Source organism: Coregonus lavaretus (genome assembly GCF_964263955.1).
Source record: "Coregonus lavaretus genome assembly, chromosome: 8".
NCBI classification, from domain to species: domain Eukaryota; kingdom Metazoa; phylum Chordata; class Actinopteri; order Salmoniformes; family Salmonidae; genus Coregonus; species Coregonus lavaretus.
The window spans coordinates 25,970,675-25,984,590 of NC_139995.1; the positions used below are offsets into that span (position 1 = coordinate 25,970,675).

Sequence of the window (13,916 nt, forward strand, 5' to 3'; positions counted from 1 at the left end):
TTAAATTGTTTGGACATGATTTGGAAAGGCACACACCTGTCTATATAAGGTCCCACAGTTGTCAGTACAATGCAGCTTGGACGCAGCTACCAAGCTGTCTTCCCACAAGAGTGCCATACTACGCAGTGTATAATAACAGAGAAATTAGTATTCCATAGCAATGAGTTGTTTATGGCAACACTATAGCTACATCGTTACTCAACCATTGGTCAAGGTCTGCCCACCCTCATCAATGTAATGCAAAGCACCTCTTCTACCATATAAAACAACATTAAAAACAATCTGACTATATTATAAACCAAACATTTCCAATCCAATCACATCACAGAAATCAAGCAGTAAACTTGGCAGCAACGCCAATTAAGAAAATCACATCTACGCCTATTTCTGACATTTGCCACGCATTTCCAAAAGCTAGCAAATAACAAAATAATACAAGCCCAGCCAGGCTGCCTGTTCTTACCCAGATTCAAAAGAGTTGCATCCGCCTTGATGCTATGTTGAACCTCCTCAGCAGCCTCTCGTTCCAATCCCCACGGTATTTGCTTGTAAGATCTCTCTCAAATGCCAGTTCAATCAGCTGCGCTTTCCTCCTGTGCAACATGCTCCGTCTGTGCTCACTGAATACGTTTTTCAATGTTGAAAAAGAGTTCTCGCAATTTGCCGTGGATGCTCCAAATGTTAATCCCAGCTTAAATGCCATCATCACAGTAGGCATTGCCGTTAGAGGCCTGGAGTATCTATCCAAAATGCTCTGCATAGTCAATTTTTCTCCTCCAGATCGGACGATTTCAGTCTGTAGAAACTGGCGTGCGACAGTAAACTCAGCTTCCACAATGTCTCCTGAGATTAAGTCCAGCAGTGGTTTCACCTTTTCCACATCCATAAAGGTTTCATTATCTGGGTGCAAGGCACACAGGGCCTCAACAAGTTGGCTGTTTCGTTCGTTAAATCTTGCTGACATTTCTCCCAGTACAGCATCCAGAGTGCTGAAAAACAGTATTTTGCACTCCTTCTCATTATCCTCTTCTTGCTGGCCCATTGTTGTTTCGACTACATATTCTTTCAGATTACTACTCACTACTCTTTGCCGTTTGCTTGGAGCGGGGGTGTCCGTGTGTTTGTATTTCTACCATAACTCATCAAACTCACTGTCACGTCGCAGTTTTTCCACGCAATTGTGGGCACTGCAGACGACTCGGATGCCAGTGTACAGATCAGTTGCTTCAGCCTGAAGTAACTTGTTAGGGGGGTCGAGCAGGCTGAGGACTTTGGGGACCATGAAGGCAATGAATCTGAAGCTCGGCTCGGAAACAGCTTTAAATAGGCCCACAGCCTCAGTCGCACCTCTGTACCGTAGGTGCGGGTACTCTCGATTTCTCTGAGCAGGTGGATGATGCTGTCCAGAGATTTTATAATGACACTCACCGTGGCCAGATGACCAGTCCATTGCTGCTCAAGCAACTGTTTCAGTTTCTCTCCCATATATTGCGCAGCCACCGTTGGTTTCCTGAGAAACACACATTAAAAAAGTCATACAATTCACCCTGAGGACATAGCGTGCACTATGACTAAATGCAGTTGGTGGTTAAACCAATGCACATATGGCACTTCCCATTTCAGCTTGTCCTGTACTACCTTTTGCATGCCCCCATGTTTACCAGACATCACACTGGCCCCATCATAAAATGGACTAAGAATCTTCTCGGTGCCAAGGCCAACATATGTTAGCTCTGACAGGACCAAGTTAGTCAGCGATAAAGCATCACATTCTTTACTCGTTGCCATTGACAGTAGCCACTCACAAACACGGTTGTTTTCGCCCACGTAACGGAGTACAATTGAAATGTTCTTGCACCCGGTTGGGTCTTTAGTCCCATCCACTTTAAGTGTGTACCATGAATCACCTACTTCCTTCACAATTTCCTCTGTGACTACCTCACTCATGAGCCCAATTATTTCGTTCTGGATGTCATGAGATGTGTATGTGGCATTGCAGGGAATTGTGCTTAAGGCACTAGCAAGTTCCTTGTCTTTCCTGAGCGTATAATATAACATCACCAGGAATAGTCCGCCGCCCCCCTCCCCTCTTCCATCCATCGCATCCAAAGTTCCCCTGAGAGGAAGCTCGTTGACAGCAAGAAATGCCACAATGTCCACAATCGATGACAAATATCAATTTTTTGCAAGGTGTGAGGAATTCACAAGTGTTGAAATCTCCGCTCTCTGTGCATTCCTTGCTTGTCCTTCTGTCCAAAGTACCATGCATTTCAAATGTTCTTTGCTTGATGCGTGCCTCCCCAGTCCCTTGTTGCTATCAATGGCATGTCGCCAGTTATTATATCCAGTTTGGGTGAATGCCTTATCGGCGTTAGCATTGGAGCCGATGTAAAATTTTCGACAAGGCTAGCAGAAAGCTGCATCTGCCCTGCAGGAATATTCCAGCCACTCTCTGCCTTTGAACCATGCGATACAAAATGCCAGTTTTCTCCCACAGTACAAGCGGGTTGGGTATTTCCCCAGACAAACCTGCGCTGGTTCCTCATCACCGAGGTCGTCAGGCACTAACGGAGGCGTCGGTGCTTATAATATCCTGGCGGTGCTGCTGCTAGGTTCAGTCTTGGCGGCTGCAGGCCCCTCCTCGGGTTGGTTACCTCCTATGTCACCAGGCTGCAAGACTGTTGCGCAGGTGCCTTAGTGTCGGCTCAGCGGCCTTGGCCTCTGTGGCAGGCTTCTCCCCCTCCCTGCCGCTTTGATCCTATGCTGCCATTGTGCCCTGGCGAAGCCACTTTCTAATATCCATCATGCTATCAGCTACCTACCTAACTGTTAACATAAGCGAAATTCCATCCAGTAGAACGAAACGTTGAAAGTAAACCTAAACGGTCAAATTGACCCCGCCCTTCTATCGTTTTTTTCAACTGGTAAAATATGTATGACGTACGTATGATGCGTGCAAGGGAGTTGCATGAATGAAGCATACAAAATAAATTGGTTGGGCATAACAGAGGGAGCAGATTGTGGGACAGAATAGGGATACAAAACTGAGGGGGGATTGCCCCCTTTTGCCCCCTCGTGGTGCTGGGCCTGCCGCCCGGCCAAACTGAGCATTTGGAGGAGAAGAGCCTTGGTCAGGGAGGTGACCAAGAACCTGATGGTCACTCTGAAAGAGCTCCATAGTTCCTCTGTGGAGATGGGAGAACATTCCTGAAGGACAACCATCTATGCAGCACTCCACCAATCAGGCCTTTATGGTAGAGTGGCCAGACAGAAGCCAATCTTCAGTAAAAAGTCACATGACAGCCCGCTTGGAGTTTGCCAAAAGGCACCTAGACTCTCAGACCATGAGAAACAAGATTATCGGGTCTGATGAAACCAAGATTGAATGCCAAGCGTCACGTCTGGAGGAAACCTTGCACCATCCCTACGGTGAAGCATGGTGGTGGCAGCATCATGCTGTGGGGATGTTTTTCAGCAGCAGGGACTGGGAGACTAGTCAGGATCGATGGAAAGATGAATGGAGCAAAGTACAGAGAGATCCTTGGTGAAAACCTGCTCCAGGTTCACCTTCTAACAGGACAACGACCCTAAACACACAGCCACGACAACGCAGGAGTGGTTTCGGGACAAGTCTCTGAATGTCCTTGAGTGGCCTAGCCAGAGCCCAGACTTGAACCCGATCTAACATCTCTGGAGAGACCTGAAAATAGCTGTGCAGCGACACTCCCCATCCAATCTGAGAGCTTGAAAGGATCTGCAGGTGTGCCAAGCTTGTAGCGTCATACCCAAGAAGACTCGAGGCTGTACTCACTGCCAAAGGTGCTTCAACAAAGTACTGAGTAAAGGGTCTGAATACTTATGTAAATGTAATATTTTTTATTTGTATTTTTTTATATACATTTGCAAAAATGTCTACAAACATGTTTTTGCTTTGTTATTATGGGGTTTTGTGTGTAGATTGATTCAATCAATTTTAGAATAAGGCTGTAATGTAACAAAATGTGGAAAAAGTCAAGGGGTCTGAATACTTTCCGAATGTACTGTATGATGAGAAAACTGAAGTCTCTTCCTATCCAATGATGTAAATACACTGAGAACACCTTCCTAATATTGAGTTGCACCCCCTTTTGCCCTTAGATCAGCCTTAATTCGTCGGGGCATGGATTCTACAAGGTGTCAAAAGCGTTCCACAGGGATGCTGGCCCATGTTGACTCCAATGATTCCCTCAGTTGTGTCAAGTTGGCTGGATGTCCTTTGGGTGGTGGACCATTCTTGTTACACATGGGAAACTGTTGAGCGTGAAAAATCCAGCAGCGTAGCACTTCTTGACACACTCAAACCGGTGCGCCTGGCACCTACTACCATACCCCTTTCAAAGACACTTAAATGTCTTGTCTTGCCCATTCCCCTCGGAATGGCACACATACACATTCCATGTCTCAATTGTCTTAATTCTTAAAAATCCTTCTTTAATCTGTCATCTACACCGATTGAAGTAGATTTAACAAGTGACATCAACAAGGGATCATAGCTTTCACCTGGATTCACCTGGTCAGTCTATGTCATGGAAAGAGCAGAGTGTTCCTAATGTTTTGTACACTACCAGTTATTTCATAGTTTCGATGTCTTCACTATTATTCTACAATGTGGAAAATAGTAAAAATAAAGGAAAACCCTGGAATGAGTAGGTGTACATTGAGTGTGTCTAAACTTTTGACTGGTACTGTATGTCCCCTGTGATTCCCACTTTGTCCACTTGATCAAACTTTTTGGGGCCAGGGACCCCTTTTGTGATAGTAAATTCATCAGGGACCCACTCATAACTCGAGTGAGATAAAATAGCATACAAGGAGTTTTACTATGACTTCAGAAGTGCATGGTCGGGCGAACTAAGTCTCGGGCCCTGGGAAGGAACATTTTAAAGGCCCACCCCTTGGCATTGGAGAAAAAAGGTTGCAGTTTTCAAGCTAATTTCCTGCAGGTCTACACATTTTGTCATGGGGCAGAGAGATTTGTTGTTGTGCAGCATTAAAGCTAATATCCTGCAATTTTACAAATTTTGCCATGAAATCTATTCCATGGATCCCTTGGAATAAAATGTGTTAAATCTGTTGTTGCTAATAATATTCTTTAAAAAAACAAAAATTGAGATCTGGCCGCGGACCCCCTGTAGGACCTCGGGTCTTCGGACCCCAGTTTGAGAACCCCTGCACTTGATAGCAGTAGGAGGTCACATGACGTCTCTTGGCCACTTGAAACCAGTTGTGTCTGGTTTGGGTAGTGAGTCACTTAGCCAAAATGGCTGAGCGGATTTTCAAGCCTGACATCTTAAAATGACCTTACCAATCAGGGCTTTCAAGTTATGGAGTTTTTATTTATTTACAGGTGAGGAAACTTATTTTCCTATTGTAAACGATGAGCCAGATCAATGGCACATGTGGAGGATGCATACAAGGTATTGTGGATGGAGAAGGAAGTGCATTGCTTCACAATAAACATCAAGGTGTACCCTTTCCAAAAAGACAAGGGCTGTAGCTTTCAAATTATATGTCACTTTATATTTTCATTTGGGCTCTTTCACAATCATATGTATCATATGTAAACAGAACTAATCCCAAACAGGCTCACGGCTCATTATCTGATAACCCTAGATCCTTTGGTGACTCACCTTTAGTGTGCCGACCCTTGTCTCTCCGACCTCCATGTCTCCTGTGGTCAAAGTGGTGCCCATGTCCCTGTCCCCTCCCCTTGCGTGGCCCCAGAGGGTGGTTGTCCCGAGCATGAGATGGGTTCCTGAAGCCCCCGTGACCCTTCTCCCTCTCCCTGCCTCCAGGGCCCATCTCCAGTCTCACCGGGCTTAGGCCCTCCAGACCAGTCCCATCATCCTCAGGTCGAGTTGCGGGGTGCAGGGGACTGTGGGAGAGGAGCCCAGCCCCAGTACTGGCTTTGGCACTGCGGGCCCCCTGGCCCCCATGCCCCCCTTCACGCTCCCTGCCGTGCCCATGGCTCAGGAAGCCCTGCTCAGGGTACTGGAGGGCATTGCCATTTCCTGGCGAGGGCTGTGCCAATCTCCTCTTGGCGTGTGTGGAGCCGGTCTCGGCGCTGTGTGAAACGGCAAGGGTGGAGACCAGGAGAGCCAGAGGCAGACACCAAGAGGAAGTCATTGCCTATAAGCACAGCGCCACCTGCTGGAAAAATACAACAGATTTCAGTACACTCATTCTATATGCTACGTTTTACTCAAGAAAAGAGAGGATGGGCAGAAGCAGTTACGGTATGATGACACAGACACACTATGGACCATACCCTCACCATACTTCTCAGCAAGTCCAGAGTTCATTCAAATACATGTAGACAAACTAGGCTCTTCCCTACATAAGAGTATTTTCTTGGGTGAAACATCCGGTCACAGCTGATTGGTGTGATATCTCTCTGTGACTATCTGTGGCTTTGAACCTCTGCCATGGCATCCATCACAAGGCAGCCAGACTATAATCTTCTGAAGGCCCCAGACAGTACACGTTGTTCCCTTGTCCTTTTTTCCCAGAAGCACTCAGTTCCACCATATCATAGCCTCCTCACCCCTTCACGCCATCCCTGATGCTGTGCTACGGCAGCACTCATCAGTCCTGGCAGTAATCATCAGCCTCTTGGGCTACCCTCTCAAGCTGCAGTGGCTCTTTAGGAGCCTATAAAGACAGAGACAGGCAGCCCCTTAGTGCTTGTGTTGTAAATGCCTTTCCCTGTCTGTCTGTGGCCTTGGAACATCCTCTTCATCATGAGATCCTGCAGCCGTTCTCCATCACAGCCTTGTATACCTGTAGGCTCTGGGACTAATGGCACTGACTGCACTTGGTTGATTAAAAGGTGCTTGGTATAGTAGGATTTGCTGGAAATATTCCCAGCAAACATGCCCATATTGGCACGATGTGGGCAAAAATATTGGACCCATGTAGGCTGCCCATATCTGGTGAGGGCAGCCCTCACCTTGCCGAAAATAAGCAAATTTTTTCCCAGCAAAAATTCCTACGTTGGCACAATGTGGGCTAACATATTGGCCCCATGTAGGCTTCCCACCTTGGGCCAATGCACCTTTGCTATTTAATAGGAATGTATTTATAATTTATTTATAAAAATGTAATTCAATGCCTAAATTGCATAATTTAAGCCTTAAAGGTATTTAGGGAACGTGATACATTGTATCAAAAAAACAACAATGTTGTTACTATCATACATATATTTTCACAAGAGAAACTGTTACATTTCTCCTATGTCACATGTACTTAAGTATTTTTAAAGACTTCATCATTGGCAGTGTACAAGATAAAACATGCTTTGGAATCACACAACAGAACACTTGAACCGGAACGACACCAGTAACGGTTGCACAAAAAGAACTGTGTGCAAACCACACCCCCAAATATTTGAATTAGCCCCCCTCTAGCTGGGCTTGGTGTGGGATGGCCCGTGCTGGGCTGTTGTAGGCTAGTCTTTGTTAGGCTGGTGTGGGCTAGCCCCTGTTGGGCTTAGTGTGGGCTAGCCTGTGTTGGGCTGGTGTAGGCTAGCCCATGTTAGGCTGATGTGGGTTTGGTGTGGGCTAGCCTGTGTTGGGCTTGTTGTGGGCTAGCCCGTGTCAGGCTGGTGTGGGCTTGATGTAGGCTAGCCTATGCTGGGCTAGCTTTTGTTGGGCTGATGTGGGATTGCTGTGGGCTAGCCCATGCTGGGCTAGCCTGTGTTGGGCTTGTGTGGGCTTGATGTGGGCGTGACGTGGGCTAGCCCGTGCCCACCTTTCCCACCGAATAACCAGACAGGGCCAATAGAGTAATGTTTGCTGGGTTGGTATGGGGCTCAAGGAATCCTCACGGGGGGCCAGTATAAAAAATGTAATCAAAAATAATAATAATGTATGCACTCACTAGCTCTGGATAAGAGCGTCTGCTAAATGACAAAAATTTAAAAATGTAAATGTAATAACCACTAACTGACCAACTTAATTTGTATTCAACTCAGGATATCCTAATGCTGTTTCTAACCCCCTGGTCTAGTTCATGTGAGTTCATTTGGGTTGTTTATTAAAAGAACAGGGTGGGATTTCTGTTCCTCTCTGATGGGTTGGGACCGTCCATCACCCTGGCAATGCAGCATGAATGCTGTGCCCCGGCGGGCCACTCCTTTATGTTAAAGATGGATGGCGGTGTGACCCATACAGAAAATCAATCGGGGAGAAGTATTGAGCCGCTGCTGCTGGGGTGTTGTGGGTCGATAGCCTTGCCTCCATCATCCCATACACATACACACTTTCAAACACCCCACCCTGAGGTTTACAGTGGGTTATTTATGTGCTTCTAAAAATGGGCCAGGACTAGGAGATTGTGTTATTGGGAGGAGGGGAAGCAACTGCTGTCAGGGGAAATGTGTGGTGCTATTGCAGGCAGTCCTGCTGGGGGATTAGACACAAACTGCTTTCTCCAGCCCATCTCTGGGAGGGAGTTCCACCAGCTGTGCAGTTTGCAAACAACAGTGGGACAGTAGTTGCTGAGGTGAGACCTTTATCTTCTCCAACCTTACAGTGTGTGTCAGAGAGAGAGGCACTGTGCCATATCCCACATAAAGTGTTTGGTCAGGCTTGATCTAATTTCCAGCCCTGTACATTTGACTAGGTTGGCAAAGCTACCGGTAATTTACCAAAATGTTGGTAATTAACAGAAGATCTATAGCAATCTATCAAAACTTTGGTAATTTATACTTGAATAACAAACAAAATATAAAACAAATATAATATATATATATATAAAATCTGTGTCCATATTGTCCATGAGGTTCTAGTAGATAGACCATATGGTTCAAGAGAAAATAGCCTAATTAATGAAAAAAGCATCTAATCAACATTGGCATTATTTTCAATTAACTCTGCAACTCGTCCAACTATTGACTTTTTTCACAACTGCTATCAGTTTGATGCCAAAACATTGAGAGCAAATATATATTGACATACTAAAATAAATGTGTGTAATTTAAAATATATACAGTGGGGGAAAAAAGTATTTAGTCAGCCACCAATTGTGCAAGTTCTCCCACTTAAAAAGATGAGAGAGGCCTGTAATTTTCATCATAGGTACACGTCAACTATGACAGACAAATTGAGAAAAAAAATTCCAGAAAATCACATTGTAGGATTTTTAATGAATTTATTTGCAAATTAAGGTGGAAAATAAGTATTTGGTCACCTACAAACAAGCAAGATTTCTGGCTCTCACAGACCTGTAACTTCTTCTTTAAGAGGCTCCTCTGTCCTCCACTCGTTATCTGTATTAATGGCACCTGTTTGAACTTGTTACCAGTATAAAAGACACCTGTCCACAACCTCAAACAGTCACACTCCAAACTCCACTATGGCCAAGACCAAAGAGCTGTCAAAGGACACCAGAAACAAAATTGTAGACCTGCACCAGGCTGGGAAGACTGAATCTGCAATAGGTAAGCAGCTTGGTTTGAAGAAATCAACTGTGGGAGCAATTATTAGGAAATGGAAGACATACAAGACCACTGATAATCTCCCTCGATCTGGGGCTCCACGCAAGATCTCACCCCGTGGGGTCAAAATGATCACAAGAACGGTGAGCAAAAATCCCAGAACCACATGGGGGACCTAATGAATGACCTGCAGAGAGCTGGGACCAAAGTAACAAAGCCTACCATCAGTAACACACTACGCCGCCAGGGACTCAAATCCTGCAGTGCCAGACGTGTCCCCCTGCTTAAGCCAGTACATGTCCAGGCCCGTCTGAAGTTTGCTAGAGTGCATTTGGATGATCCAGAAGAGGATTGGGAGAATGTCATATGGTCAGATGAAACCAAAATAGAACTTTTTGGTAAAAACTCAACTCGTCGTGTTTGGAGGACAAAGAATGCTGAGTTGCATCCAAAGAACACCATACCTACTGTGAAGCATGGGGGTGGAAACATCATGCTTTGGGGCTGTTTTTCGGCAAAGGGACCAGGACGACTGATCCGTGTAAAGGAAAGAATGAATGGGGCCATGTATCATGAGATTTTGAGTGAAAACCTCCTTCCATCAGCAAGGGCATTGAAGATGAAACGTGGCTGGGTCTTTCAGCATGACAATGATCCCAAACACACCGCCCGGGCAACGAAGGAGTGGCTTCGTAAGAAGCATTTCAAGGTCCTGGAGTGGCCTAGCCAGTCTCCAGATCTCAACCCCATAGAAAATCTTTGGAGGGAGTTGAAAGTCTGTGTTGCCCAGCGACAGCCACAAAACATCACTGCTCTAGAGGAGATCTGCATGGAGGAATGGGCCAAAATACCAGCAACAGTGTGTGAAAACCTTGTGAAGACTTACAGAAAACGTTTGACCTGTGTCATTGCCAACAAAGGGTATATAACAAAGTATTGAGAAACTTTTTGTCACACCCTGGCTCTGGGGACTCTGTTATGTTGAGCCAGGGTGTGTAGATTCTATGTGTTTGTGTTCTGTGTTGAAGATCTAGTTCATGTGTATCTATGTTGGCCGGGGTGGTTCTCAATCAGAGGCAACGAGTATCAGCTGTTGCTTGTTGTCTCTGATTGGGAACCATACTTAGGCAGCCTGTTTGCCACAGTGTATTGTGGGATCTTGTTCCGTGTATGGTTTGTTTATGTTACCAAGGACTTCACGTATCGTTTTGTTGTTTTGTTCGTGTGGTACTCTAATAAATATAAAAGTATGTTCACATTACACGCTGCGCATTGGTCCACTCCTTTCAGCGATCGTGACAGAAGATCCCACCATAACTGGACCAAGCAGCGTGTCCAGGAGCCAACGCCAGAGGTAACTCTAGTGGATGTCCTCCTCGGTTGGGGGCAGATTACGGAGGAGGAGGCTGTCCGTTACCGGAGGGCTATGAAGGGGGAGACCCAGGCAGGAGAGGAGAAGTGGCGCCAACTGGTCCGTCGTCGGACAGGCGAGAGGCACCCCCAATAATTTTTTAGGGGGGGGGGGCACATGGCATGGACGACGGGGCTGCCGGAGGCAGATAAAGGGCGAGTTAGTGGACGAGGAGAGAAGGCCACCGGGTTACGGGAGCCATTGGCGAGTAGAGGGAAGGAAAGTGTAGAGGCACGGCGAGAGGTACTGAGGTGTGTTGCCAGTCCGGTCCGGCCCGTTCCTGATCCCCGTGTAAGGCCAGTGGTGTGTGTTCCCAGTGCGGTCCGGCCTGTTCCTGTCCCTCGCACCAAGCCTGTGATGCGCGTCGCCAGCCCGGTCCGGCCTGTTCCTGTCCCTCGCACCAAGCCTGTGATACGCGTCGCCAGCCCTGTCCGGCCTGTTCCTGCCCCTCGCACCAAGCCTATGTGGCGCGTCGCCAGCCCGGCCTGGCCTGTTCCTGCTCCCCGCACCAAGCCAATGGTGCGCGTCGCCAGCCCGGCCCGGCCTGTTCCTGCTCCCCGCACCAAGCCAATGGTGCGCGTCGCCAGCCCGGCCCGGCCTGTTCTTGCTCCCCGCACCAAGCCAATGGTGCGCGTCGCCAGCCCGGCCCGGCCTGTTCCTGCTCCCCGCACCAAGCCAATGGTGCGCGTCGCCAGCCCGGCCCGGCCTGTTCCTGCTCCCCGCACCAAGCCAATGGTGCGCGTCGCCAGCCCGGCCCGGCCTGTTCCTGCTCCCCGCACCAAGCCAATGGTGCGCGTCGCCATCCCGGCCCGGCCTGTTCCTGCTCCCCGCACCAAGCCAATGGTGCGCGTCGCCAGCCCGGCCCGGCCTGTTCCTGCTCCCCGCACCAAGCCAATGGTGCGCGTCGCCAGCCCGGCACGGCCTGCTCCCCGCACCAAGCCTATGGTGCGCGTCGCCAGCACGGCCCGGCCTGTTCCTGCTCCCCGCATCAAGCCAATGGTGCGCGTCGCCAGCCCGGCCCGGCCCGTTCCTGCTCCCCGCACCAAGCCTGTGGTGCGCATCGTCAGCCCGGTCCGGCCCGTTCCTGCTCCCCACACCAAGCCAGGGGTGCGCGTCGTCAGCCCGGCCCGGCCCGTTCCTGCTCCCCGCACCAAGCCTGTGGTGTGCATCGTCAGCCCGGTCCGGCCCGTTCCTGCTCCCCGCACCAAGCCAGGGGTGCGCGTCGTCAGCCCGGTCCGGCCCATTCCTGCTCCCCGCACCAAGCCTCTGGTGCGCATTGTCAGCCCGGTCCGGCCCGTTCCTGCTCCCCGCACCAAGCCAGGGGCGCGCGTCGTCAGCCCGGTCCGGCCCATTCCTGCTTCCCGCACCAAGCCTGGGGTGCGTGTCGTCAGTCCGGCACAGCCCGTGCCCGGTTCACTGGTGCCTGGTCAGGTACCGGTCAGCTGCTACACACCGGAGCCTAAGCAATCCGCTCCACCGATGTCCAGTCCAGCTCCAGTCAGCCAGGGCCAGACCAGACCAGGGGCACTACGGGGGGGTTATTAGAGGGTGGTGGTCACGCCCGGAGCCGGATCCGCCTCCGAGGAGGAATGCCCACCCGGCCCTCCCCTGTTCGGTTTATGTTTTGGCGCGGTCGCAGTCCGCGCCTTTGGGGGGGGGGGTACTGTCACGCCCTGGCTCTGGGGACTCTTATGTTGAGCCAGGGTGTGTAGATTCTATGTGTTTGTGTTCTGTGTTGAAGATCTAGTTCATGTGTATCTATGTTGGCCGGGGTGGTTCTCAATCAGAGGCAACGAGTATCAGCTGTTGCTTGTTGTCTCTGATTGGGAACCATACTTAGGCAGCCTGTTTGCCACAGTGTATTGTGGGATCTTGTTCCGTGTATGGTTTGTTTATGTTACCAAGGACTTCACGTATCGTTTTGTTGTTTTGTTCGTGTGGTGATTTAAAATAAAAGTATGTTCGCATTACACACTGCGCATTGGTCCAATCCTTTCAGCGATCGTGACACTTTTGTTATTGACCAAATACTTATTTTCCACCATAATTTGCAAATATATTCATTAAAAATCCTACAATGTGATTTTCTGGATTTTTTTTCCTCATTTTGTCTGTCATAGTTGACGTGTACCGATGATGAAAATTACAGGCCTCTCTCATCTTTTTAAGTGGGAGAACTTGCACAATTGGTGGCTGACTAAATACTTTTTTTTCCCCACTGTATATATATATATATATTTCATGCTGAAACCCTCATATTAAACACCAATGGTATTCACTAAATGTATGGTTTATATTTAACATAATGTTTTACAGCTTTGTCATTCTATTTTTAATGTGTAAATCGTCTTATTTAATTATTTCATCGATTTTACATGTGATAAGGCCACACAGAGGGCCAGAGATAATTACAGACACCTGTCATAATCTGAAGTACCCAAAATGGCCACTAGCCCATGTTAGGCTGATGTGGGTTTGGTGTGGGCTAGCCTGTGTTGGGCTTGTTGTGGGCTAGCCCGTGTCAGGCTGGCGTTTCCAGTAATATACAGTGGGGAAAAAAAGTATTTAGTCAGCCACCAATTGTGCAAGTTCTCCCACTTAAAAAGATGAGAGAGGCCTGTCATTTTCATCATAGGTACACGTCAACTATGACAGACAAATTGAGAAAAAAAATTCCAGAAAATCACATTGTAGGATTTTTTAATGAATTTATTTGCAAATTATGGTGGAAAATAAGTATTTGGTCACCTACAAACAAGCAAGATTTCTGGCTCTCACAGACCTGTAACTTCTTCTTTAAGAGGCTCCTCTGTCCTCCACTCATTAACTGTATTAATGGCACCTGTTTGAACTTGTTATCAGTATAAAAGACACCTGTCCAGAACCTCAAACAGTCACACTCCAAACTCCACTATGGTCAAGACCAAAGAGCTGTCAAAGGACACCAGAAACAAAATTGTAGACCTGCACCAGGCTGGGAAGACTGAATCTGCAATAGGTAAGCAGCTTGGTTTGAAGAAATCAACTGTG

The 13,916-nt window shown here is 47.9% G+C and overlaps 1 protein-coding gene across 1 annotated transcript in view; it reads right to left on the bottom strand.

Moving 5' to 3' along the window:
• LOC311133638 (draxin-B) overlaps positions 1-13,916 on the bottom strand; it is a 46,611-nt gene that overhangs the window by 22,743 nt on the left and 9,952 nt on the right. Inside the window, exon 2 of the mRNA XM_084167164.1 lies at positions 5,670-6,189. Coding sequence (XP_084023290.1) covers positions 5,670-6,165 — 496 coding nt within the window. The 5' untranslated portion in view covers positions 6,166-6,189. The remainder of the gene's footprint in view (positions 1-5,669; positions 6,190-13,916) is intronic.